Source organism: Gymnoscopelus braueri (assembly GCF_963280865.1).
Source record: "Gymnoscopelus braueri genome assembly, chromosome: 13".
Lineage (NCBI taxonomy): Eukaryota > Metazoa > Chordata > Actinopteri > Myctophiformes > Myctophidae > Gymnoscopelus > Gymnoscopelus braueri.
This window is the reverse complement of record NC_137615.1, coordinates 32,679,329-32,705,608: the sequence shown is the minus strand read 5'-3', so window position 1 is coordinate 32,705,608 and position 26,280 is coordinate 32,679,329. Positions and strand designations below refer to the sequence as shown.

Sequence of the window (26,280 nt, the reverse complement as noted above, 5' to 3'; positions counted from 1 at the left end):
TTTTAGTTATGTACACACTAACCTTGGTCTGGACACTCTGCCATGAGTGTCTGCTTGACCTAGACAGGTGTGCTTGACCTAACTGTCAGAGCAGGGTGTTCAGATGGTAAGTATAAGGAAAACAAAAGCCTGGGAACCGAGACGGAAAGTGATTCAACTTGTTCTCCTTCAGCCCACTTGTTCCTTGTTTGTGAAAATAGAAAACATATATTTTTAAAAGCTGTATGTCACGAGTTACACAGTTGCAGTGCAGCCTTGAAGAATATACGCACAACCAAGCAAGAATGTCTATCTAGCTATCTATCTATCTATCTGTCTGTCTGTTTAATTAAATTAATACATTGTCCTTTCATTTAACTTATAAAGATAATTGCATAAATAAATGCAATAAATGCATAACATAATTGGACAGTGTATCTCCATAATTCATATATAGAAACTAGGCACAATTTGGCACATTTATTGAGCTGTACCGTAACAGACCTTAGTCAAACATCACAAAACTGATATAATTTCAATGATCACAAACACTCATCATAAAATTGTCATTTTTTTTCTCAATGTGCCCAATGTGATTGTTACAGGTGAAAGACATATAATAACAAATACTATTACTTATCACATCATTATGAAATAGTGCCAGTAAGTAGCTACAGCATTCCACTTTGACAAATATTCAATATAATTATATACATCTCATTCTGTGATGTATGGAAAGTTTTACATTTTGTTCAAACAATGTCAAAGTTAACAATGTCAAAGTTTACCATGCTCAAAGACATTCCTAAATGAGTCAGCTCATAATGATGATGTAAGTCATGCTTCATTCTTTATGCATAGTGAGGATAACATGGTGGGAGGCCACTACCATGTCTACTCTCTGCATACTGTGTTTGGCTTATCACATGTTGTGTGTGCTGTATGCCTGAGGAGAAGTTATGAATGAGCATTCACCGGGAGATTATTCATGCTATTTCATCTCTGATTGAGTTAATGGTTCATAAGTAAACATGACCTCATAAGTAATTATTAATCTTCTGCTTGAAGTTGTTATTCAGAGAGTTTGTTTCTTCCTGGCTGACGTGTTTATTGTTTGGGCAAATACGCTACAACCTGGGTAAATGGCTTGGCCTGCGTCAGAGGGACCAGCCACCGTGACAATACTGCTGAGGTGACAGTCTGACAATTCTTTAAGGCTAGATGAGACGGCAAAACGTTTCTTCATGCATTTTGACTGTGATTAATCAGTGATTAATAGACTGACGTTAAAAGATAAGGCTCCCACAAATTGAGCAGTAATTGAGGAAATCACCAATCAGCACACGCAATCTACTGTAGGCCTAGCTATGGACCAGAGCTACTGTAGGCCTACTCCCAGGCAACATCATTTCTTTGACCGTTGTACCAGCAGTCTGTAAAGCATGAATGATAGTTACTGATTGAAAAGTTTAGTTTTGACTAATTTGCCATTATTTTTTCATGAGCAATACTATACATCTAAAACTGCACTATGGAACTTTCCTCTTCTACCCCGGATTTGAACCCGGTTTCTTGTGCAAGTGCTGACATTTTTACCATTGAGCTAATAGTGCTCAGGGGATAAATTGAATCTTGACCATGTCAGATCCTTTGTCTAGGTGAAGGTGACACAATCTCAATGTCTCAATAGAGCAGGGAGACAAAATACAACCACCCCAATTGTATAAGTTATATTGTATTTGACATACTCTACCATGTTTTTCTTTTTTATTCATTAAAAAAAGTTACAAAGTGCCGCGTTAACATCTCATGTTTGTGTTACTCATTTTATAATTCAATGAATACAATATAAATGCAGTCTGAATAAAATAATTTCAGCCCCAGCTTAATCAGGGTTAATTTGAGATCTACAATATAGAATTATAGGATAGAGACACAACTTTTTGAAATAACATACTTATCTTGAAGTTGCCATATATGTAACTAGAAAAAGTGCTCCTCGGAGCACAGGTCTCCGCCAGGTCAGGTATTGTGGGCCAGCAATGTTCTGAATTCGCCAATCAGGATGGAATATGAAAAATCGAGCGGAACCGTCTTGATCACTTGACTATAGAGACCGATTTGTACCGATTTGCATAACATTCGTAGGAGTAATATAAAAATCACACCCAGTGTGAAGTGGGCGGTGTGGTCATCACAGTGGTCATCATAGTGATGGAAGCTCACTTCCAAAAAAATATATATTTTTGGAATTATATATTTATAGGTTATTAATGTCATCATGTGTCTCGCTAGCCAATCACAGTGCTGAATAGAGTCAGCCAATAGAGTCAGCCAATCACAGTACAGCTAGGGGTCTACTAATGGGCCAATCACAGTGCAGGAAACTAATACTAATGAGGTGTCCCAACCCCACTTATAGGGGCGGCTACACCGCCCAAAAATGCTAAAATTGGTCTCCTGGTGGCGCTATAGGACAATGTTAAAAGGGTGGCATTTGTTCCTCAACATAGTGTGAATGTGCGTGCAAAGTTTCACCACAATTAGATGCTGCGTTCATGATTTGTGGCATTTTGTTCAAAACGGGCCACTCCTGCAAACTTTAGATGTCAATCTTAGCCAATCAGGATGGAATATGAAAAATCTGAAAGACCTGTTTCGTTTAATGACTATAGAAATAATGGATAATTAGCGTGATGTTTGTACAAAATCTGTAGGAGTACTGTCAAAATTTGGGGCAGAGGTTCTGCTCTGGCACCCAGGGAGTGTGTGTGCACAGTTTCGCTGTGATGGGGCGAGCGGTGCCGGAGATTAGCTGTTCACAGACGGAAGGACGGCAGGACGGACAGATGGACAGACGGACGGACAGACAGACAGGGTGCAAAACATAGTCTCGGCCATGCCTTTCGGCCTGGCGGAGACAACAGTTTTTTAAATATTATTTAGAAAACATGACTATAGCTCAGAAGGATTTAGAGAGCCATGGCAAACATTCCTCCTATCTTCTGAGTAGCCTATAGTGTGGTTGGATAAGTGGACTTGCACTGCCCCCAAGTGACATTTTCAGAAAATAATACTAACATCTCTTCTACTGTCTTCTACAGTGTCCTAACAGACACGTCTTGAAATTAACTAAGGGATTTTAAGTCTTGATTTTCAGTCACAAGTAAAATATAAAAAAATCAAGACTTGTGAAATTGCTGGGAGTGAGTAGAGATATATCTCAATTAAATGTAGGAGCATGGCAAAGCCTGCACAGTATAACAGTATAGGCCTACAGCAATAGATGCATCCTAATAATAATAATAATAACAAAAACAACAATAATAATATAAAGCTTATATACTATATAGCAGCTTTACACAAATAAATTACAAAGTGCTGTACAATACAATACAAAACAAAAAAAATACAGCAAGGTTGGTATTTCGCTCTGGCAGATTCGTCTAGCTGAGGGCAAATTTGTTTTTGCAATGGCAGATTCGTCTGGTTTCCAGGCTTTAAACACTTACACTTTTGGTATACAGACAGTACAGACTATTTATTCCCACAGTGTCAGTCAAACAATTGATTGAGGAAAAAACATGTTTTTTCTTATCTTCAAGGGCTCCCATTTATGAAATGGATTGTTGCAAACTTTTATTTTGGGGCAAAATTTGTTTTTTGGCCTATTCTTTACACCTACCCCAATCTCTGAAAAAGGCCGGTCTGAATAGGGGAAAGGCCATAGCTTAAAAATGCTCACTGTTATCTTCATCAGATTTGTTGAGGTATGAACCAGATGTCCGCCCTACATCACCAAAGAGTCAAAATGTGATTTACCCAAAGAAATACTGTAATATAGGCCTCTAAACATACCTTCAGATTAGGGGGAAATTGTACTTTTGAGTTGACAGGAAAAGAGGACTCTGCAGTGTTGCTAGCTCTGCTGTCGTGTATCTACATAGGTGGTATCTCCTTCCACTCCTATAGCTGCACCTTGGATTGGCTCCCAGTGTCAGTTTGCTCACTACCAGTTCCGGGTGCTCTGTAATCCCCTTTCTAGGTGTAAAGAATAGGCCAAAAAAACAAATTTGCCCCAAAATAAAAGTTTGCAACAATCCATTCATTAATGGGAGACCTTGAAGATAAGAAAAAACTTTTGCTGCTTTTGTTCTGATCGGGTAGGGGGAGCTCAAAATCTGAGGGCCTCTGCTGTTAGACTAATTGTATTGTTTTCCTACAACAAACATGCCATTGACAAATATCGATCCAGTATTTTATTAACTGTATTTTTTCTATTGCTTTTATAGCAGCTATTATTTTCCTCAGCTACCTCCCCCTATTTATCACATAGAACTACTTTCACGTACCCCCCCCCCACCCACACACACACACAAGTTCACTACCAGGGATTCACCTGGTTCACCTACCAGTGAGGAGCCCCCACCAGGAGGATGTAGAGCCTTCGTTCCAGTCCTCCCGCCCAACACACCCTGCCGCCCCAGCCCGTAGGATTATGTGCAGCGACACCCTCCCCGCCCGGCTTCCCTCCCTCGAACACGTCGACAAAGCCGGATGCACCACGGTGGATTCGAACCCACAACCTCCGTGGTGGTGGGCAGGCACTTTACCACTGCAGCACCTGAGTGCCGGAGAGAATATTTTAATCAATCAATCAATCAAACAATTTAATTGAGACCCATTTGGGTCTGGGTTAAAAAATAAATGTCTGAATGTTCTGTTAGTCATATAATGTAATGTAATGGGATGTCCATTCAATCTGAAGAAAGTACGGAGCCCTTAAAGTGACAGTTCATTGTCTTCATTAGGATGGTAAATTCTAGACTGCCATTTGCCAATTTAAAAAAAAGTTTAGCTGAGTCACAACAATTTAAAAAAGTAACAGGCAATACTTGGGTGTATCTGTCCTTCATGAGCCGGATTATCTTAATACACCCTGGAAAACATTACATTCATATATTAGGATGGCTAGACAGAATATTTCACCGGAGGGAAAGATGGTTGCACTAGACTCTAGTGCAACCACCTTTCCCTTGAAATGAGGAAAGTCCATTAAAATAATTGGCAATCCTAATAATCGTAAATGTTCCTTCACCCTTAGATAGGTTCCTTCTCCAAAATATAGAACCAGACAAGAAGGTGGCATTACAAGATGTAAAACTCCCTACTACATCAGCAGTTAAATTGGTCGTGGGGATATGAGTTGGAGACTCAAATTCCCAATGAGCTCTGGGAGGACAGCCTTAAAGAAGTTAATGCTTGCTCTATCAACTCCAGACACTGCCTCATTCAGTTTCGAGTCATACATAGACTCCATTCTTCCAAATCAAAAAAAGACATTTCCAGATATTTCTTTGCGCTGTGATAAATGTAATGCAATAGATGAATAGAGGAAAATCTTCTTCACAGCGTCGCCCTTTGCCCTAAGATACAGAGCTATTGGATTATGATTTTTGAAACATTCTCTGATATTTTGAGTATTCATATTGATCCCGATTCTGGGAATGTCACTTTTTTTTGACACAGTGGAAAAAGGAGGAGGCTCCTGCATTTAAACATTGGCTCAATGAAATGACTAGTACACTTCCCCTTGAGAGAATAAAGGTGCTCTTTAAAAAAGACACAATTTGATAACGTTTGGCTCCCCCTCGTTCGTAGTAGCACTTAACGGACAGGACACCAACCAGTAGATTTCAAGATATGTTGTTTGGTACCAAACTCATTTTGAAAACGTAGCCTACCTGATAGAAACCATAACGTAACCGCCGTGTCACCTCATCTTCTTGTTCCTGATGCAAGAAAGGAGACATTAAATGAACAGGCAAGCTGAAAAGAGGCCCATAACAATGACCTGGGACCCCAGTGCAAGCTGAATCAATAGGCTCTGTGCATGACAGTTCTCTTCACCAGGAGGTGGCATTCCCATTTCCTGCTCCAGGTCAGTTTGTCATAGCTTCATTTGATTGGCTCAGCAGCAGATTTGAACCGGAAACACACAACACCTTAATATGTGTTTCCAGTTCAAATCTGATGCTGAGCCAATCAAATTAAGAACTCACCCTTCCCATCGCTCAGTCAGTAGGTCAGGTGGCACCACAGCCAACTCTTACTTCTGTTGGCACTTCACCAAGTTTTACCTACCAAGCCTCCAGACCCGACAGAAGTGCACAGCTGAATCAGCGGACCTCCAGGTTAATGCTACTGTCCTCATCATTGAGAGCAATCTGGCCTGTAGGTCCCCCAAGTACTCCTGTGGGCAGATTGCAGGAACAAGACTGACGTGTTGTACACCACAGACGATCATCACTTGTAGCCTTAGTTATGGAGCAGATCTTTGGAAGACATCTGGGGGCTGCCGGAAGAGGAAGTTATTGCAAAATGTGAAGGTTGCATCTTGTCTGGTATTCAATATCCAAAATCATCCATAACTGTTCCAAATTTAGATTTAGATGTATCTTAGTTATACATGCATGCATACATGAATACAATAGAAGGTAATACAATTATAATAAGATGTAATAAAAGTTTTAATACAAGGTACCAAGTAGATTCAAGTGTGTAATAGGTGTAGGAAAAAAAGCATCATTAGACACAGACATACTGATTGTAGCATCCTTTGTCCGTGTAGTTCTCAATTTATGGAGGTGAATCGCATCAGCAACCAATTCAGGGTCTCTTGACATGTGGCCAAAGCGGTTCTTTATGCCACTTGTAAGGATTCAAACAGCTAGCAGCACTTAAGTGGCAACTTGGCTTTTTCCAGCAACACCAACATGGTAAGTCAGAAGCAGCCATTCAATCTGGACATTTGTTTCTGCCTGTAAGATGTTGATGGCCAGGGCGACTGATGGCCCATGGTGGTGGCTATTAAGTACATAGGCCTACTATTAGAATTAGATAGAAGGCTATTTGAATCTCTTTGGAGATGAGTAAAGGCTGGGAACGAGGCTATTAGGAACGAGAGTTAAGTTAAACTGGATTGAACCCGTTGAAACATCGATGTTTACTTCATTGTTTACCTTTCTGCATATTGTAAATCAAATTCAACAGTAGCTTAGAAAATATACATGACACTGTTTAAATCCCTTCTGCACTGCATACTGGCTCACATGGCAGCTGGGTGACTGCTCAGGTCCTCATCAGACAGACAGGCGGTGGGCACACTGGCAGGGCAGCTTGTACAGTGCGTACAGTACACCCCCCGTTCCCCTCTGAGGGGGAGAGAGCATCTGATCGTCCTCCGAAGGTCCTGCTGGGATGGCGCTACTTGGCATAGGGGCCGTGGTGGGCCCGCTCTGCGGATGGGGCTCTTCTGGCTGTAGAGCTCATCCAGGGAGTTGGCTCCGTCAGTCCAGCACCTCCAGTGCCTGGGGACTGGACTCTTAATTGGCCATCACAGTTGGTGAAGTCTCGCTCACTGGTAGCTGGTAAGATGCTCCTCAGGCCAGTCAGACAACACCATGCAGCATAATTATGACTGATCAGTCCTACATCTTAACCCATTAAGACCTGAAGCCTATTCTACAAATGTCTTCTAAATCCCACCAGTATTCTGAAAAAACGTATGTTTCTATATCAGTGGTTCTCAAACTTTTTCATGTCAAGGACCCCCGAAATGTATATGTATTTGGCCGCCGACACCCATCTCAAAATATTTTGTCCCAGGGACCCACCAGAAGCAAAGATTTGAGTTAAAAATGTTCGCTTTAAAATAATATGCATAAATTCAAAGACTTGCACAAATTTTCAAGATTTTTCAAAAATAGCAGATCGCTATGAGCTTGTATATCTGCTATTTTTGAATAGCCAAAGTGTAAAATACGTTTTTTTTTAGCTCAAATCTAAAAATGACAGTTGCGTTCCAACGATACTTTTAACTATAACAAACAACTGAAGCGATTTCTATTCAATACAGCCACAGAATGTTAACAGAACCCCTCACATGCTCCTTTGATGATGCAGTGTGTTTAAGTGTGTAGGTAGCGCTCTCTATCTCTCTCCACACTGTACTGTATATAAAATCTACAAGCTCACAGTACATCGTTACAAAAGCAGGAACATATTGAATAAACGTCACTAAAAACTACCACTCCACGTAACTGTGAGATCAAGTACACACTTTGTTTAGAGTGATCCACATTTAAGACAAGTGTGAAAAGGCTGCAGTTTACTATATATTCAAGCTTAACCCAGATAGTTAGATCAAATAACTTGAAAGAATGAATAAAGCATGCATTTCTGGGCAAAGCCCCTTTTATAATAAGTGCATTTATTTAATCAAACATGCATCGGTGTGCCTTGGTTCATCGTTGTGGTATTTTTTTATGTGTTGCCGTCACACCGATACCTTCACCTGGCAAAAAAAACTTTTGCCCGTCTCATTGAAATAAATTGTGTTCCATGTACAGAATTAAGAATGAGTCTTATAAACTTATCTTTATACCGAAGCACAGAGTGGCTGTTTATATGCAAAGTAATTTCTGCAAAAACTAAAGTAAATACACAAATATCCTGAGTGTTCATTTAACTCTGAGAATGTACAAATAGACTGGTAAGATCCATTTCCCCACTTGGTGGCACCACAGTATCCTTCAGAATCCACAACAAGTTCAACAGCCACAATCACTCAGAAGAAGTATAGTAGTATGTACAATGATTGCTTTCACACTTTAGAGTTCCCAGTATAACATACTGTAGGTCCTGTCTGCTCCTTGTCCCATCTGTTAACCAAATCCAATATAGCAATTACACACAGTAAAACAGAAACTTCACACTAATTCAACTGTGTTGGATGTATCAATCAGCATCAAGAGGAGAAAAGACAACAAACACTTTGCAGTTTTGTTCTGAGTTTAATCACTGAAACGGACAATGAAGCCGTCCTCTTTCTTTTCGTTTCAGCTGCATCCCTGAATGTCCACCACAGTACATCAAAGCCTCGGTGCGACCATTCCAAGTGTGTGATTTATTTTTCTTTTAATATTCTAATGGTTCCAACTCCACCGTTATTTCCCTGTGGCTCAGGGTTCGAGAGGTTCAGCAGCAGACCCCCAGAGGATATGCATGTTTGTTTTCAATTACAGAGCAGCTAAACAACCGGGTGTTGTGGCATTACTTTGTGATAGGTAAAGGCCCTCTCATTTTATACATGAGTGAATAGATTTTCTTTTTTTTCCATTAGTTCTTTTAATCCTTTTTTATTTATTTTTTATACATACACAACCAGTGATATTCAAACATAAAACAGACCACAACACCCTGGTATGTATGTGTATTATCTAAAATCAAACTGTAGACAGCATACTGATTGAACAGAGCACTGGTTTACTGCACTGCAGAGAGAGGCGACAAACACCACGAGCCACACTGGTCTCCGCCAGCCACACAGTTGCCATGGAGAAGTTAACACTGATGGATTCAGAGGCAAGCGGTGGCCACACAGTGCCCACATACGTGCACATTGTTTTGCCCTCTTCAGTACCCCCCCCCTTGACCCCCCTTCCCCTCATCTACACAGTAAAATAATCTGTTCATTTAATTCGGAGGTGTACAAATGTAGTGTTCGTACCCTCTGAGAGTAATGGGCCGTCCACACCAAGCACGATAACTATAAATATATCCAACTCAAGTGGATGGCCACGCCACAATTATAACGTCAGTGTGGATGTGTTCACAATAATTATCGTTAATTGTGCTTGGTCTGGACGACCTTTTACAAATAGATAAACTTAACACTGAGGACTTTACTGTGCTCAGAACCAAAAATCAAGGTCAATGGGGAAAAACCTGTGAAGCCCAATTAATATTCCGTCAAGTGACGCGGTCATGCGGCGAAACACGAATCGGGGGCTTAAGACGGAAGCGATGGGTCTTCTGGAGGCCTGAAGGCATTACTGAGGGTGAGTTTAAGATCCATGGGGAGCCCTGTCACATGCTGTGTTGTTATGCGGGGCTTCGGTTTGCACAGAGCATTCAAGGTGTTTATTTTTTATTTTTTATGAGAACGGTCTGCAGCGATCTCACAAGTACAGGACCTTTATCCTAAAGCCTGAGTAATGCTCAAGTTGTGCACCAGCGTCGCGCACCAAAAATAGCAGGTCTACAAGCTGTAGTGTCGCGCGGTGACACACGCGTGAGCTTCAAGATCGTCTACTTTGGGTGCGCGACACTGGCGGACGCCTAGGTATAACTCGGCCTTAAAGGCCATGCATACAGTGTCTTTTGTCAGAATGCCCCTAGGAAGCCCGCAGCTCACATTCAACATAACAGTTCATCAACAGCTAAAAAGTGAGCCAATTTAATAACCATATTATCTTTATACTGACAATTTCACAAGAATGCAAGAATAATACGCCCCCAAAAAACTTTTTTTCTGTACCAGGACAACACAAAAGGGACATATGAATGCACTGCAACAAAAAGAAAACAAAAATCTAGGACATGGACACCGAGAGTAACGGTAAACAAAATTCAAAATCTTGCTAAAAAAATAGAAATTCCCTGCCCTCGACTCAAGACGTAAAAAAAAAAAAGAACAAAAAAAAAAAGAACAAACGATCAACAAAAGACAATAATGGAACACGGGCACGCTCAGGTCCAAGTCTGTTTAGTTTCCATGGCAGCGCTTCCCCTGCAACTGGCATAGATAGCGTCTTCCAAGCTCTCCCATGTTTCCTTGTCCTCTTAAAAAATAGATGTATACTAGATTCATACAGTATTTCATAACTAAATTCACAAATGATAAGAATCATAATCATACCTGTTACAAAAAATGTCCTTGCAAAGTTTATAACACCTTGATTTCGTCTTTACGTTTTTTTATTTAATTTTTTTTTCTTTCGCATTCAGTTCCGTATGCATATGACGACCAACAGTCCCCCCCATCATGATAAGTTAAATGCTTGGTCATTTGAAACGAGAGCACCATGGGAGAGAAATGTGTGAGAGAGTGTGTGTGTAGGGAGGGGGCAGAAACAAAAGATCAGAATACTGTCAAAAATCCAGATGTGCCCAATCCAGAGGACCGTCAGTCATACACTTAAGACTCCGCCCCACCCCTGCAGCAGACGGAGAGAGAGAGAGACAGGAAGAAAGAGAGAGAGAGTGAAAGTGAACCCCTTCCCACACACCACACTGTACATGCCTGGAACTGAAGACGCCCGACTCTTTCCCTCCTCTTCCTCCGTTCGTTCAGTTTTTGTCAAGTAGATGCCGAGAAGTAGCTCAGTGCTTGGTTGGTGGTTGTTTGTTTTGAAAGGTTGCATGATTTCACCAGTCTGTTTTATTCTCATCGACTCACCGTCCTGAGGTGGGTGGGTGGGTGGGCAGAGACTAGGAGGGGGGTCAGACCGGTGGAAGTCAAAGAGAGTTTCAAGTAGGTTTTGTTGTGTTTTGTTGTGTCTCGTCCCCGAGTCGCTTGGGATTCTTTCTCGCGATGAGCGTTGGTTCTCCGCGGTCACCGGTCGCTGGGTAAGGCTACTCGTATTCAAGAAACTGTTTGTGATAGAATAACAGATACCTACAAAAGAACAAGAAGAAAAGCTACTTAGAATTGTTGTTTTTTAATGGTATATTTTTATTATGTTTTTATAATTTGTCTCTCAATTTAGTTATTATGCCAATTCCCCCATGCAGTCACTGCTGACCTCTTGGGGAGGATTTCGACAACCACATGTCTCAGGACATAAACACAAGGCAAGCGGAGGAACATGCTATCCTATCCAACTCCGCTCCCTGCTGAACAGGCGGCCTGACTAAGCTGTAAGAGTAGCTAGTGCAGTAACAGAGAGTGACATCCCACCCATGAACACAGCTAAGTGTGTTCGTTGTTCTAGGCTGGATACAGCGTGGAAGAGTCCAAACCACAGTCTCCACAGTGACGGGCAGTAACTTTACCCCGGCGCCACCCAGTTTTTTTTTACTATCCCTCAACATCAACAACCATCAAATCTCTGTGTCTGGTCATCTTACCCTTCGCTATCCAGGACGTCCTTGATACTGGCCTTGGTGATGATGGCGTCATCACATTTGAACCACTGGTCCTTGTGCTGGCGGATGAAGCTGGTGTAGTGGCCACTTTCCAGTGTGCCTTGATGGTTCACCACCGCAAACAAGGAATACCTGGCAATGCAAAACACAGAGGGGTGGTTGTGGTTTGGTTTACACGAGAAGAACTCTAAAACAAACATACTGTAACACAACAATAACAACCCTGGACTTATTTCTATCATTGTCACAAGTGAGGTTCAAAAGTCCACACAGAGGAGAGGGGGAAGAATGCAATACAGTAAATAATCTGCAAGCACATGCCAAGTCCAAGGCAAGTCACAAAATAATACAAATGGGCCAATGCCATGGGCAAATTATCAATGCAATTAAGACTGCAAAACCCTAGTAAATCTCCTGGAAAATTAAAGCTATTGTAAAAGCGCCATGGTGGAGGAAAACTAAGCAGCTTTTAATGCGCTTTAAATTGATTTCATTTGGGGAAAGTCACAGCAGGATTGCTCCAGGTCATTAGTGGGTGCAAAAATGGAAACAATTATTAAAGAATCAATCAAGAAGGGTGTTATTACTGTGATGTAAAAAAAAAGAAAAAGAAAAAGGAAAACAAATCTTAATTGCTGACAATGGAGCTGTGATGACATTATCATGATCACTAACGGATGTGTCTAAAGGTACTTACTTATTGTCGTTGTTTAAAACGTCTACTGTCTGTTGATACTGCCCATTCATTCTGCTCTCTTTACTGTGGGAGACAAGATCAGAAAAATAAAACCACATGACCGTAAACAAACCCATTACAAATGCTGAATGGCCTTACAATCACATTACAGCATTACACACACATGCCACTAGGTGGCAGGAGTGTGTCATCTCTGACACCCGTACAGGCCCATGGAGGCCTCTCATTCTACACAGCTGAATGGATGCTACATGCAGGGGTGGGGCTGAAGGCTCCGACAGCAAATATTTGGTGTGCGTTTGGTTACTCTAGTGAAGAGCGTCATTCCATGCCTGCTCCTGTGTGTACTGTATACGCACATGAAAGGAATGAGCACAAAACACGATAGGAAAATCATGCAGAGTCACATTTATGCTGGACAACCAAATCCTAGGATTAGAAGTTAACTGGGGAAATATTCAGATCATCAGATGGACTTTGAACGTACGTAGCTTACATGTGATGTAGCTGCTGGGTAGGAGAAAAAAACACAACATTTAACATCCGTCAACGATAGCTCACCTGGAGGCCATGAAGGGGGTCATGTCCAACTCTAGAGGGAAGGAGACGTAGGTAGTGATCTTCCGCCGCAGTTTAGCCGAGTGCTCAAAACGCTGGAGACAGACAGAGTGGGAGGATGACACCTTTTAATTGTACATCATTTCTCAGTTTTGGATTGTTTTTAATCCAACACTTGCTTTGGCAATATAAACGCAAGTTTTCTCATGCCAATAAAGCTCCTTTGAATTGGAGGGGGGGAGGGCGAGAGAGCGAAGTGGGGGATGGCAGAAGAGATACTAGAGAGTACAAATATTCTAATCCGGTCATTTTACTCAGTGCTCATGTAAATACTTCATGGGAGTCATCAATCAGATTTATCTTAATTCGGCATGAAAACAAAATAGGTTCATGTTGTCGATTTCACCCCCTAAAGCTGCAATGTTGTGTGGACAGAGCGTGAAAGGGAGGTGAAATGGCCATGGTTTAGGCAGGGTAGCTACCTCCAGGCCAGGCCACTGTCCAGCCCCGTTTTTATGTTGGAGAGCATTTTTCGATTATGTGAGGGAGGCATGTTCAAGCTAAAATGGGGGTTTATAAATTGCACTTAACGCTTTTCTTGGCTGAATTGGCCTGTCGGTACTGAGGCAGTGGGCACTGTTGCACATATAGAAAGCAGTCAACATAGAAACATATTTATCCTTCAGAACCCCATGGCCACATGTCCTCGCCGTGTCCCCTTTCAAATTACAATAAGGATCGAGAGAAGCGGAGATGCACCTTGTTGACCCTTGTCGACCCTTGTCGTTAACACACACATTCAGACAGCGAAAGACAAGCCGCTAACAGGCGTGGATCAATCTAAAGACGACGCACTCACAGCCTGTTCCCATGAATATCATTAATAGATTATAGGATCCCAATACCGTATGATAAATAAAACATGGGACAACGCAAGGACTGCGCAAGTCGTTAACATCCCATCCCCGGGGCTCATGGGCGGCCTGTGAGAGAAGGGCTACGACTGCAGTATAGTCCTTGCACCAGCAAAGGGAATTATGGGACACGCGCATGCATGCCATGTCGTGACTGACGGGCGTCACGTCCAAAACAGTTTCATTTACAGGAAATGGATCCAATTATTCAGTCACAACCTCTTGTTAATACTTTTGGTTCAATATTTATAAACCCTTTCACACAAAAAAATACATAAAAACTGCCAATCTACAAGCTCACAGACGCGTTTGCATGGCGATGCGTCGTGAGCTTGTAGATCGGCTATTTTTGCTACTTTGGTGTGACACTGTAGTATGGACGAAGTAGGGCATTCATTTACCAAAACGAAATATGGACGTACAAGGTTTCTGGCCGACAACAACGATGTGTCCACATGCATGCACAGGACAACACGCAGAATATTCTTGGAGCATCAAATTGTAGCCGTTCTCGGACCAATCATTGTGAACCATCACATGATTAGTAGGTGGTGGTGGTGAGTGACTCACTCACTTTTAGATGGAAACACGCTACGATGGGGAGCTTCTTCATAGTCAGCTGTTTGGTGGACTCCTGGTAACTATGGCAACCGCCGCATTTGATTTTGGCACTGCTGCCTAGATGCTCAGGCCGTGTAAACCTGCAGCGGGAGGAGAGAGAGGGAGGGAGAGAGAGAGAGCGTTAGTGAGGGAGGTGGGACATGGAGGGCTGTCGCACACCAAAAATAACCGATGGGCAAGCTCACAACGTGTCGTTGGTGTGAAGCGTTGTGGATTTGCTATTTTCGGCGCGCGACACAGACATAGGACGGATATTAAATTAAGCGTTCCCCGTATAGAGGGAAAGGGCCGAGTGTAAACATTAAATAAAGAGACAAATGAATCCATGTTCATGTGTATGAGAGCCACCCACACCGGTGTGACACGAGTTTAAGTGTTGGAATGTAATCGGAAGCGTCTGGCGACAGTCTGAGCCTGCCTGACGAGTGTGCTGCTGGTGCACTCACTAACGCCGTCCGTTTGTCTCTCAGTGCGCCCAAACCAACCCACAGCCATGCTGGTGATACCAGCGCCTCTATCACCACGGCAACAACAGCACCCATCAGTCCTGCCTGTGCCTTTAAGAGACGTGCTGCAGCAACTAAGGGGTGTGCGAGGGGGCTGCAGCAAAAAAAAAAAAAAAGAGGAAGAAAAGTATGGCAGAAAAGGGAGGTGTGGAAAGTGAGGGCACCGGGGTAGGGGCAGGGGTGTGGGGCTGGGACATAGATTAGGGATGGAGAGGGAACGGAATGAGATAAGGGACGAAAGGGAAAGAGATTGCGAACACGAAGAGGTGGAGGGAGAAAGCGGGAGAGGTCACACACCTGCATCTTCCAAACCAGAGGATGTTAGGAGATGAGATCCAGGGATAACGGAAAAGAATGGAAGAATAGAATACATTCAAACGAGAAGAGGAGAGGAGCCTTTTGAGGCCGATGAAGTTGGAGAGGTAGAGAGAGAGAAAGAGAGAGAGATGGCGGGAATTGACAGCGCGTGGAGACCTCTTTGTCCCAACACATAACAGTGGTTCTCAATGTATGGTTCAGGGGGATCCCCAGCTAAACGATTGGTAGTTCATCTTCACCATTATTACATGCACAACTAAAACTTGGGCATATACGATATATGGTCTATTTTGATCAGAGTTTCACTGTGATCTCAAAAAACGGGGATCCGTGGCCTAATGCGTATCAAATTGGGGGTCCTGGATTTGTTTTACCCATTAAGACCTGGAACGCATCTGTGTCACTTTAGATTTCTTAGGCTATTCAAAAGTAGCAGATATACAAGCTCATAGCGCGGCACTCGGTGCCGCGCTATGAGCTTGTAGATCTGCTATTTTTGAAAAATCTTTTAAAAAAACATGTTTTCGATTTTTTTTCAAAAAACTGTTAGGATTTAGAAGACATTTTTAAGAATCGCCTCGGGGGGTTAAGATTGAGAATCACATATGACAACATGGTATAGAATTGCTTGACTCATTGATACTACATAAAACAGGTTTTTTTTGGCAGAGACAGAAACGAGGAGATATAAGTGGAGGACGAGACTTGAGATACACAACATTTACATTACAGTAATGGCCTTTTTGTTGTAATTTCCCCAAAACGACTGTTAGAAAGCTCCAGTTCATTCAAAATGCCAGAGTGCTCACTGGGACAAGAAAAGCTAAACGTATTAATTCTTCGTCTCCCTGTACGATACAGAATTTATCATACATTTATTAGCACAACTAAATGTTCTAACTCTTAAATACACTTTTGAGAATTCACCTCTGATCATTCTGATTGGTTTCTAGTGCACAGGCACTATAAACCAATCAGAAACCTCAGAGCATCATCCTAACCGTCTCTAAAATAACATCTAAATCTGGTGACAGTGCATTTACTGTAGTCACTATGGTCCTGCTCTCTGGAACAATCTTCCTGAATACCTGAGATCTGCTACATCTGTGTCATTTTAAAAGACGATGCAAGACCTTCTTACACAGCAAACTGTGTTAATGTATCCATTTGTAACTGAGGGGTACCCTTACAGGTCCATTTGGTTCCATCTGTACACACTCAAGAGCCAATACTATGGATCTTCCGGTGTACTGTACAAAGCTTTTGGTCAGTCAGTTGATGGTTGTTCTTTGTATATCCATTTGTGATGAATTATTTGTTGTTTTTCAGTTTGTGGAGCACGTTGAGTCTATATGCTTTAAAACGAAGAGTCCTCCTGACATTTAACCCATTAAAGACCTGAGGCCGACTCTACAAATGTCGTTTTCTGAAAAACTTGTTGCTATATCAGTGGTTCTCAAACTTTTTCATGTCAAAATTATATGTATTTTGGCCACGGACCCCCATCTCAAAATATTCTGTTCTAGGGACTCCCAGAAGCAAAGATTGCAGTTAAAAATGTCCGCTTGAAAAGAATACAATTTCAAAGACTTGCATACGTTTTCACGATTTTTCAAAAATAGCAGATCTACAAGCTCGTAGCGCGGCACGAAGTGCCGCGCTACGAGCTTTTTATATCTGCTATTTTTGATTAGCCAACGTATAAAACAATGCTTTTTAGCTCAAATTAAAAAGTGATGATGCGTTCCAGGTCTTAATGGGTGAAGTTGACGTTGTTACCTGCGCAGGCAGTCTGTGAGTGTGGTGGACCCCGAGAGGTGGCTCTCTCCGTTGACCGTGCTGCCGTCCCCCCCAGGGCTGAGGGGCCAGAAGGGCGTGGACGAGCCCGGCAGGTCCAGGCTGATATCCCAAAACGGGTCTATCGTCGTGGAAACGCCACTAGAGAAAAGGGGAGGGGAGGGGACGGGGAGGGTAAAACAGGTTTACAAAAAAGGCACACACACACACACACACACACACACACACACGATCATGCTCCCATTGTCATTTATCATTTTACCACCAAAAGGTGACATTTTCAGCGTCTAGCTCTCCCCCAGACGGTGGCCATAAGTATGGTTATGGGGTAGAAACAGTGTAGCACACGGGCTCGCTCATGTGTCGCGCATTAGCAATCATGAGGAAAGGATGATGACAGAGGCGGTAATACATAGGATTAAATGCATACTGCCTCTTCTCTGCATTCAGACGGTGTTTATGTTTGAGCCGGGAACAGAAAGAGCGTGCGTCTGCACATAATACACGCTGTTCTGCAATTTGCAAGTCAATGAGGAGCTCTCACGCAACACTAGCTTTGATCAGATCAGTGGTTCTCAAACTTTTTCATGTCATGGACACCCAGATGAATATGTATTATGGCCGCAGACCCGCATCAGAATAATGTTTGTCAAAAATATTAAACAATTCTCATTTTTTGGAGGATTCTCTGAAAACAGCCGATCTACAAGCTTGCGTGTGTGGCATCACGATGCGTTGTGAGCTTGTAGATCAGCTATTTTCAAATAGCCAATGCATATAGGTTTAAAGTGGTTAAACTGATGTTGATGCTCATTTTTACTGAGGACCCCCTGGAACCCCTTTTAAGGACGCCTGGGGGTCTCCGGACCACACTTTTGAGAGCCACTGGATTAGGATGAGTCATGGTACTGCAGTTCCTAGAGCTACCAGCAGGTGGCCAGTGAAGGAATGGGAATGGTACAATGATGTCAGGAGGAGAACCAGCCCTGCTGTATGGATCCAGTGTGAGCTTTGATGCCTTTTTTTCTCAAGGAAGTGTGGGGATGATCACTCCATCTTCCTGCAGCCAACATCAATTATGTATCACTATTCCACACTGGTAAAAAAAATCTATGTGCTGTATAGGCCCACGCACTCAAATCCTCAGCGTTCATTTATCCGTTTGTAATTCAGCCAAAAGTAACCAAAATGGGCCTTTAAAGTTAGATGTATGACCTTCTCCCACAGTAAAATCCTCACAGTTAATGTATCCATTTGTAACTCTGAGAGGCCACGAATGTAACCAAATGGACCCTTATGGGTTCATTTGGTTACATTTGTACACTCTGAAGAGCTGTGTCACTTTAGATTTCTTTGGCTATTCAAAAATAGCAGATATACAAGCTCATAGCGCGGCACCGAGTGCCGCGCTATGAGCTTGTAGATCTGCTATTTTTGAAAAATCTTGAAAACATAGGTTTTTTATTTTTTTCAAAAAACGCATGATTTAGCAAACATTTTTAATTGTCGCCTCAGGTCTTAATGGGTTAAATTAAAACTGAGGATTTGACTGTGTTCAAGGTCAACGATACCAAACAAATCCTTCGCATTATAGCTCAACGGGCTTTGCTGGCTGCGTTAGCCATCATGAAACCACGTAGGAAAGAAGACAGTGCTTCTTGGCTTGCCAGGTATAGCGAGGGCAAGATGCTTTTTTCAGTTCAGTGCAGTGTGCTAGTGCTAATATGACAGGACAGCTCTACGGGGCAGAAAGGCAGGCAGGCAGGCAGGCTGCTGTCTAGACAACCTCCCCCCCCCTTCCAGCAGTTCCATGGGGACCAGCCCTTTAAATAAGAGCGTTGGAGGGAAGAGGACACAGGCAGTGTGGCTCCAGTCCACCGACTCTGGGAGGAGGAGGGGAGGTGAGTGGTGACCACACGGATCAACCCCACCGCAGCACAACCGGAGGACAAGGGGAGTGGTGGAGGAACGGAGGGATGGATAGATGGGTGAAAAAAGAGAGAGAGAGAGAAAGAGAGCGCGAACTAGGGCACAGGAAGCTTAATAGGCATCCAATATAAAATAAGCTGAATAAGCATCCAATATAAAATATGGCCCTTTATTTCAGCCACCCCAGGCATTTCTACTTACTACTGTACACTGCTTCCACACACACACACACACACACACACACACTCCAGGAATGCACACTTACTGGCAAACTTGACAAGTGACATCTGATTGCAGGCCCCCAGTGAAGATTTGGTCAATGATGCAGTTACAGTGGTTTGGATTGTTGGCCTTCTTCCCATTGTCGTCTCCTGGCGAGCAGAGAGCAGAGACAAAAAAAAAAAAGAAGGTAGAAATACACACCAATAACACACTCAATTAAACAGACAACCTCGTTAGCACCTCTGCAAGACTCTCTCTCGCTCGTTCTCACTTTTACGATTCCCTTTCCAATCCCCCCCGCAGTGGAGTCTAGTCTGGCACTTCTAAACTCCCCCTGGACCCTCTCTCATCCAATCAGTTCAAGTCTTACTGCAGGGTCTGCGGTGTGAGTCAGCCTGCTCCCCGCGCTGCTGCAGCAGGGCCAATGCCAATTGACATTCCCCACACCGCTTGCTTGCTGTCCCCTTGCTATATGCTTTTGTCAGTCTCCTTCAGTGCGTTTCCAGCTGACGCAAGGTGCTGTGCATCATGCGGGGGGGGGGGGGGGCATTAGGCATACAAGTTCCATGTATCCAATCAAATCTGGCGTGTGTCACAGACACCATCATACATCTTCTAGGTTTCCCTTGCAATTATTTGTTAGCTCAAGAGTTATACTGCGAGTTGCAGTCCGATGGCGGGCAGTGAGGTGGGGATTCTGAGGACACACAATTTATTCAATGAAAATGTATGTCTGTCTACCCTAGATTACATTTATATATATATACATACACACAGAGTGTACTTTTGGAAGTATTTATTTTTGTGGTTTGACACCAACTAACGCTCTTTTTTCCTTAGGGAAAAGTCTTGCTCTGACTGTGACAGTGACACACACACACTCACACCCCCTGTTGCTCACAGAACAGCCCCGCATCTCATATAGTTTGTGGGTCTTGTCACGGTGTCGACTTCCTGACATGAGACAAATGTGCCGAGCCTCTGCCAACAGTTTTGATGGACAAATATGAGACGGTGTTCTGGACAAAAGTCAATTAACATTGCACATCCTCTTTCAACCTCTCCCTAGCGCCATGTCGCTTGACTTCTTCAAAAAAGTCACTTAACTCTTTAGAAGACCGGAAACGCATCTGTGTGTCATTTTAAGATGTCTTTGGGCTATTCAAAAATAGCAGATATACAAGCTCATAGCGCGGCATGAGCTATGAGCTATGAGCTTGTATATCTGCTATTTTTGAAAAATCATGAAAAGTTGTGCAAATATTAGATTGTTTTTCTTTTTTTTTTGCCAGACATTTGTAACTCAAATCTTTGCTTCTGGGGGTTCCTGGAACTAAATATTTTAAAAATCTTCGCTTTAAAAAATATATAATCCAAGATTTTGCACACATTTTCACGATTTTTCAAAAAATAGCAGATCTACAAGCTCGTAGCGCGGCACTCGGTGCCGCGCTACGAGCTTGTATATCTGCTATTTTTGAATAGCCAAAGAAATCTAAAATGACACAGATGCGTTCCAGGTCTATAATGGGTTTTAAGTGGAACTTGCTGTGTTGGCTCTTTAGCGTGTGCAGATTGGTCCACTGCCATCCTGCCATGTTCTTCATAGAGAGAACACATGGCTTTAAGCTTGCGCCGACGATTGGTCAGAGCACAAGCTCTCTATGGATTTATAATAAAGCAACCGTTTTGGTGGGGTAAATGCAGGAGGAAGTGAGAGAGAGAGAGGTGAGGCTTACGGGTGGTGTCGCCTTTGCAGTGCCGATGCAGCACGTCCAGCGCCGCGATGAGGAACTCGTGGGCGTCCTGCTGCTCATAGCCCGCTAGGTGGCGTGCGTGGGTCCACACCAGGTGCAGCAGCCGGAAGGGAATGTGGGGCGAACGGTGGCCCGAGTAGAACTGGAGGGAAACAAGCGAGAAAGGGAGAGAGAGAGAGAGCTGAATGGTAAGAACAGAGCGATGAGAGGAGGTGCGGTTAGCCTATTTTCCCCCCCCAGGTGTTACTAGTAACGGTGGCTTTCGTTGACACGATTCGTCGCTTTATCCGCTACAACACAATGCCTGAACCAGAACTGGGATTTGCTCAAGAGAGTCAATCGCCACCCATGTTTGTTACACAACTCCTTCTCTACTATGCCCTGAATGCGTTCCTTCCCCCCCAAAAAAAGGCAGATCTACTACGAGCTCAACTCCACACGATGCGGCGCCCTGTGTGCTTGCAGCTATTTTTGGCGCAGGACACTACACGTACAACGAAGTATATAAATCAGGCTTTATAACCAGCTAAAAGGCTCATTTATACTTAATGGTCAAAACTGCAATTTCTGTAGGAGAACGAACGCAAAGTGTGAAATGGAGCGAGAGCGTCCGTCTAGTAGGCGCCCGAAGAGTATTCGGGGGTTGCCATGGAGATGGAGAATTGAGTGACAATTCAGGTCAGGGTCGGGGAGATGTGCGGCGGAGACAAGCAGAGGAGCGGAGGAGGAGCTGCTGGGTGCTAATGCTCCTCCTGCGCCGTCGCACCAGCCAGCCACACAGCCCATTAGCAGGAGGAGAGCACATTCAATTCTGTCACCCTTGAGAGCGCAGGCGTGTTTGCGAGGCACGCGCGCACGCACTCCTTTAACCCATTCAAACCGGGAACGCGTCCGTGTCATTTTTGGAATTTCTTTGGCTATTCAAAAATAGCAGATATACAAGCTCGTAGCGCGGCACCGAGTGCCGCGCTACGAGCTTGTAGATCTGCTATTTTTGTTTTTTTTAATCGTGAACATTTTTGCAAATCTTGGAATATACATTTTCTTAAAGCGAGCATTTGTAAAATATTGTGTTCCAGGGACCTCCAGTTACAAATGTTAGCTTAAAAAAAATATGTATATATATATATATATATATTCAAAGATGTGCACAGATGTTCAAGATTTTTCAAAAATAGCAGATCTACAAGCTCGTAGCGCGGCACTCGGTGCCGCGCTACGAGCTTGTAGATCTGCTATTTTTGAATAGCCAAAGTAAAAAATAACGGTTATAGCTAATATCTAAAATGACAGATACATTTCGCGGATTGAACGGGTTAATCTCCGCAATTCTCTGCCAGGTTTTGATTGTTAGGAGGGAAACCCACACACAGACTGTCAATGCTGGAGCTTACAGACTCTTTGGTGTCCTGTGCACCGGTTTGAAGAGGGCTGACATACCAAAGACACTGGAAGACAGGGGGGGGGAAGGAGGGGAGAGAGTAGCTGATCAAAGTGGGACACACCTCATCCACCATGAAAGAGGGTTGTGTGTGTGTGTGTGTGTGTGTGTGTGTGTGTGTGTGTGTGTGTGTGCGCGCATACATGTAGGCTACTATACTTGAGGGTCAAATGTCCCCCACAAGTATAGTAGAATTTGAGAAATAGACATTGTGGACATTGAGGACTAATTTCCTTGATGTTTTTATGGTTTAAAAAAAAGGAGAGTTCGGTTTATGATTAGGGAAATGTTCACTGTGGGATTAGATTAGGGTTAGGATTTGACATTTAGATGTTAGGTTTAGGGCATACATAGGCAACTGGCAACCCGGGGCCCACATGCGGCCCTCACCTTCACTTAATGCGGCCCGCAGGTTAATATGGGAATACTGATGCATTATTGATTTCAGCTGTTACAATTCCTAACATGCAAACATGACCCACTTTAATTACTTCAGTCTATATTATTAGTTTAATGACTTTTTTTTATGTCCAATGTATTTGTATTTAATAATTAATAATTTCATAAAGTTAACTTAAGTATAACTAAATGCATTTGAAATTAAAATGTTACTTTTCAGAATTCCAATTAAAAAACACCCCAAAAGAATTCAGGATTCCAAATAGCAGATCTACAAGCTCAAAACACGTCGCGGTGCGACGCGTTTTGAGCTTGTAGATCTGCGATTTTTGCTACTACTTTGTGTGACATACTAGAAGCACGGCATTAATTTACGATAAAAGTTAAAATATGGAGATAAGATGTGTGGCCCCCTGGAGTGAGTGTGTTAATACAGTGGCCCTCTCCATCATCAAAGTTGCCCACCCCTGGTTTAGGGGTTGGGGTTGTAGCTATGCCTGATTCATACTTAGTTGTGCGCTGGTGTCACGCATCAAAAATAGCAGATCAGGTCATTTCAGCTTCAGAGTTAAGAAGGATACATAAAAAAAATTTCATTCATAAATAAAATCTCTGCGCTAAAGGGTTGATGTCCTCACAAGTATAGTAACACAAACATGTGCGTGTGAGTGTGTGTGGATATAGAGCAGGGCAGCATAAACGGTTTAACCCATTGAGACCTGAGGCGATTCTTAAAAATGTTTTCTAAATCCCAACAGTTTTTTGAAAAAAAATCTGAAGATTTTTTTTTTCACGATTTTTCAAAAATAGCAGATCTACAAGCTCGTAGCGCGGCACTCGGTGCCGCGCTATGAGCTTGTATATCTGCTATTTTTGAATAGCCAAATAAATCTTAAAGTGACATAGATGCGTTCCAGGTATTAATGGGTTAATAAAGACATAACGTATGGGATCACAAACAAGCAATGCCATTAGAACAGGTACTGTGACTGAGTGTGTTGGCAAACAAGGCACAGCACTGTGGACAGGCTCGGTAATTAAAACAACGGTGTGTGTCGTTGGGGAGGCCGATTTGGCCAACGTATTCTGCAAAAAGACTTATCTTTGATCACGTCCTAGGAACGACCCCGACTTTGTCCACCCCGGCCAAGAGCTGAACACTCAATAAATGACTGCCTGCTTGGATGATGAAGGGTAAATGACTGCGGTTCAGCCAGTTGAGACAGGAGTGGAGCCGTGGGGGTGACTGATCAGTGTGAGCTCAGGCTATCATTGATGATTCAACACATTACTGCACAACACGCCCTCTCCCTCCCTCCCATATATATATATATATATATTATATCGTTGTTGTCAGGCAGAAACCTTGCATCTCCATGTATCAACATTTTATGTTTTTTTTTGCAAATGAATGCCCGTCTTCATCATACAAGAGTGTCACACAAGGAGTAGTGAAAATAGCCAATCTACAAGCTCACAGCGCATTGCATCGCAACACATCATGAGCTTATAGATCGGCCATTAGATTTTTTTTTTATAACAATAAAAAAGGAACGGTTTTGGACATACAGGGTTTCTGCCTGACAGTGACAATATTTACATATGTACTGTGTGTGTATATATATATATATATATATCCTAATATACAATGGAGAGTCCCGCGCATGCGCGACGGTCGGTCGTGTACGGTCGGTCGGTCGTCTACCGTCTAAATCTCATACGGGTTCTCATGCTCTCTCTCTCTCTCTCAATACAAACTTATGGTCACTCGACCATGCTCTCTCTGTCAATACAAAGTTATGTTTTGGTTTCACCTCCGGGTGTTGCCACATACATGAAAAACAAGCGGACCATCACTGGCTCTAGCGTTGCCAAATCATGTGTGAGAAACAAGCACCGCTGTTGCAATGAACGTCTACACGCTCTACTGTCTCCGATGTGCGTATATGTATATGTATATATATATATATGTGTATATATAGATATGTGTATATATAGATATGTGTGTGTTGTAACTATGCATGTATGTATGCGTGCGTGTGTGGGCGCGCACATGTGCGTATATATACACACACAAACGCACGCGTGCGTGCGCACACGGAAGTGAGAGGGTAAGAGAGAGGAGAGAAAAAGAGGCAGTGTGGGAGTAGAAAAGGCACCAAGGCAGCCATTACATAACATGCAGGTCCAATGAGTTTCTTGCATTGAATTTTTTTTTACCTACCGAGGAGAGTTAGGAGCGAGTGAGAAGAGGAAAGTGTTCAAATAGAATAATTCACACTCCCACGTACATGAACTGATAAATCAAGGATGTGAGGGCAAGAGGCCGACAGCCTTCCAATTCCAGCCGGGTTGTTGAATATACAGTATGTTCTTAATTGACCATTATAGTTCCAACAAAAAATATTAAATCTTCTCATTCATCCATTCTTTCCTTCCAGGCATATTTTTCTTCTTCTCCCTCCCTTCCCTAGACTTGACAAAAGAGCGCAATAGTGACTCAGCCTTCTGCAGTGGGTTACGTTGAACATTCTGTATTTTATTGAGGGGGAAATCTGACAAATGTTGGCAGAACAAGCATCGGGTTATAACCGGAGCCACATGCTTTCCCCTTTGCTCGTGGATGTATGGGGTCCATTTGTGTACATTTGTACACACTCAAGAGTTAAATTAACAGTCAGGATTTTACTGTGTATAATACACAAACACAGACACATGTATATGCCCAGATGGTTTCAAACTGTTTTACAACCCATATGAACAACATTCCAATCATATGATCCGTCACCCTGGTTACAAACATTTTAAGTAATGTTAGGTAGCCATTAGGTTAGCTAGCTAGCTATGTATAACGTACTGTATAAAGTTATCATGGTGACAAAAAAAACTCAACCAGGAAAATGTATCCTTTTGGCTTCCGTCTCCCCGACCCAATACATTGTGTAGCTAATATCATGATAAACTGGTTGATGATAGCAAACGCAGTTAGCCTGAAGCTAACCACAAGATAATATTAACCCTTTAAGACCGGGAACGCATCCATGTGTCATTTATAGATTTCGTTGGGCTATTCAAAAATAGCAGATCTACAAGCTCATAGCGCGGCACCGAGTGCCGCGCTACGAGCTTGTAGATCTGCTATTTTTTGAAA

General features: G+C 42.8%; 1 protein-coding gene across 3 annotated transcripts in view; it reads right to left on the bottom strand.

Annotated features, from left to right (window-relative positions):
* Positions 1-8,825: 8,825 nt before the first annotated feature.
* The window catches only part of LOC308099064 (ubiquitin carboxyl-terminal hydrolase 22), a gene marked incomplete at its 3' end in the record, with an annotated part of 57,427 nt that continues 39,972 nt past the window's right edge, over positions 8,826-26,280 (bottom strand). For 2 of the 3 annotated variants that reach the window (XM_080447631.1, XM_080447632.1), the window contains 8 exons: positions 21,272-21,431; positions 19,576-19,681; positions 17,364-17,522; positions 14,714-14,840; positions 13,229-13,320; positions 12,668-12,730; positions 11,953-12,102; positions 8,826-11,500 (listed from right to left, as the gene is read on the bottom strand). In XM_080447631.1, the coding sequence (XP_080303757.1) occupies positions 11,458-11,500; positions 11,953-12,102; positions 12,668-12,730; positions 13,229-13,320; positions 14,714-14,840; positions 17,364-17,522; positions 19,576-19,681; positions 21,272-21,431 (900 nt within the window). Of the gene's footprint in view, positions 11,501-11,948; positions 12,103-12,667; positions 12,731-13,228; positions 13,321-14,713; positions 14,841-17,363; positions 17,523-19,575; positions 19,682-21,271; positions 21,432-26,280 lie in introns of those variants that run through there. The other variant, XM_080447633.1, reaches the window with a different exon arrangement.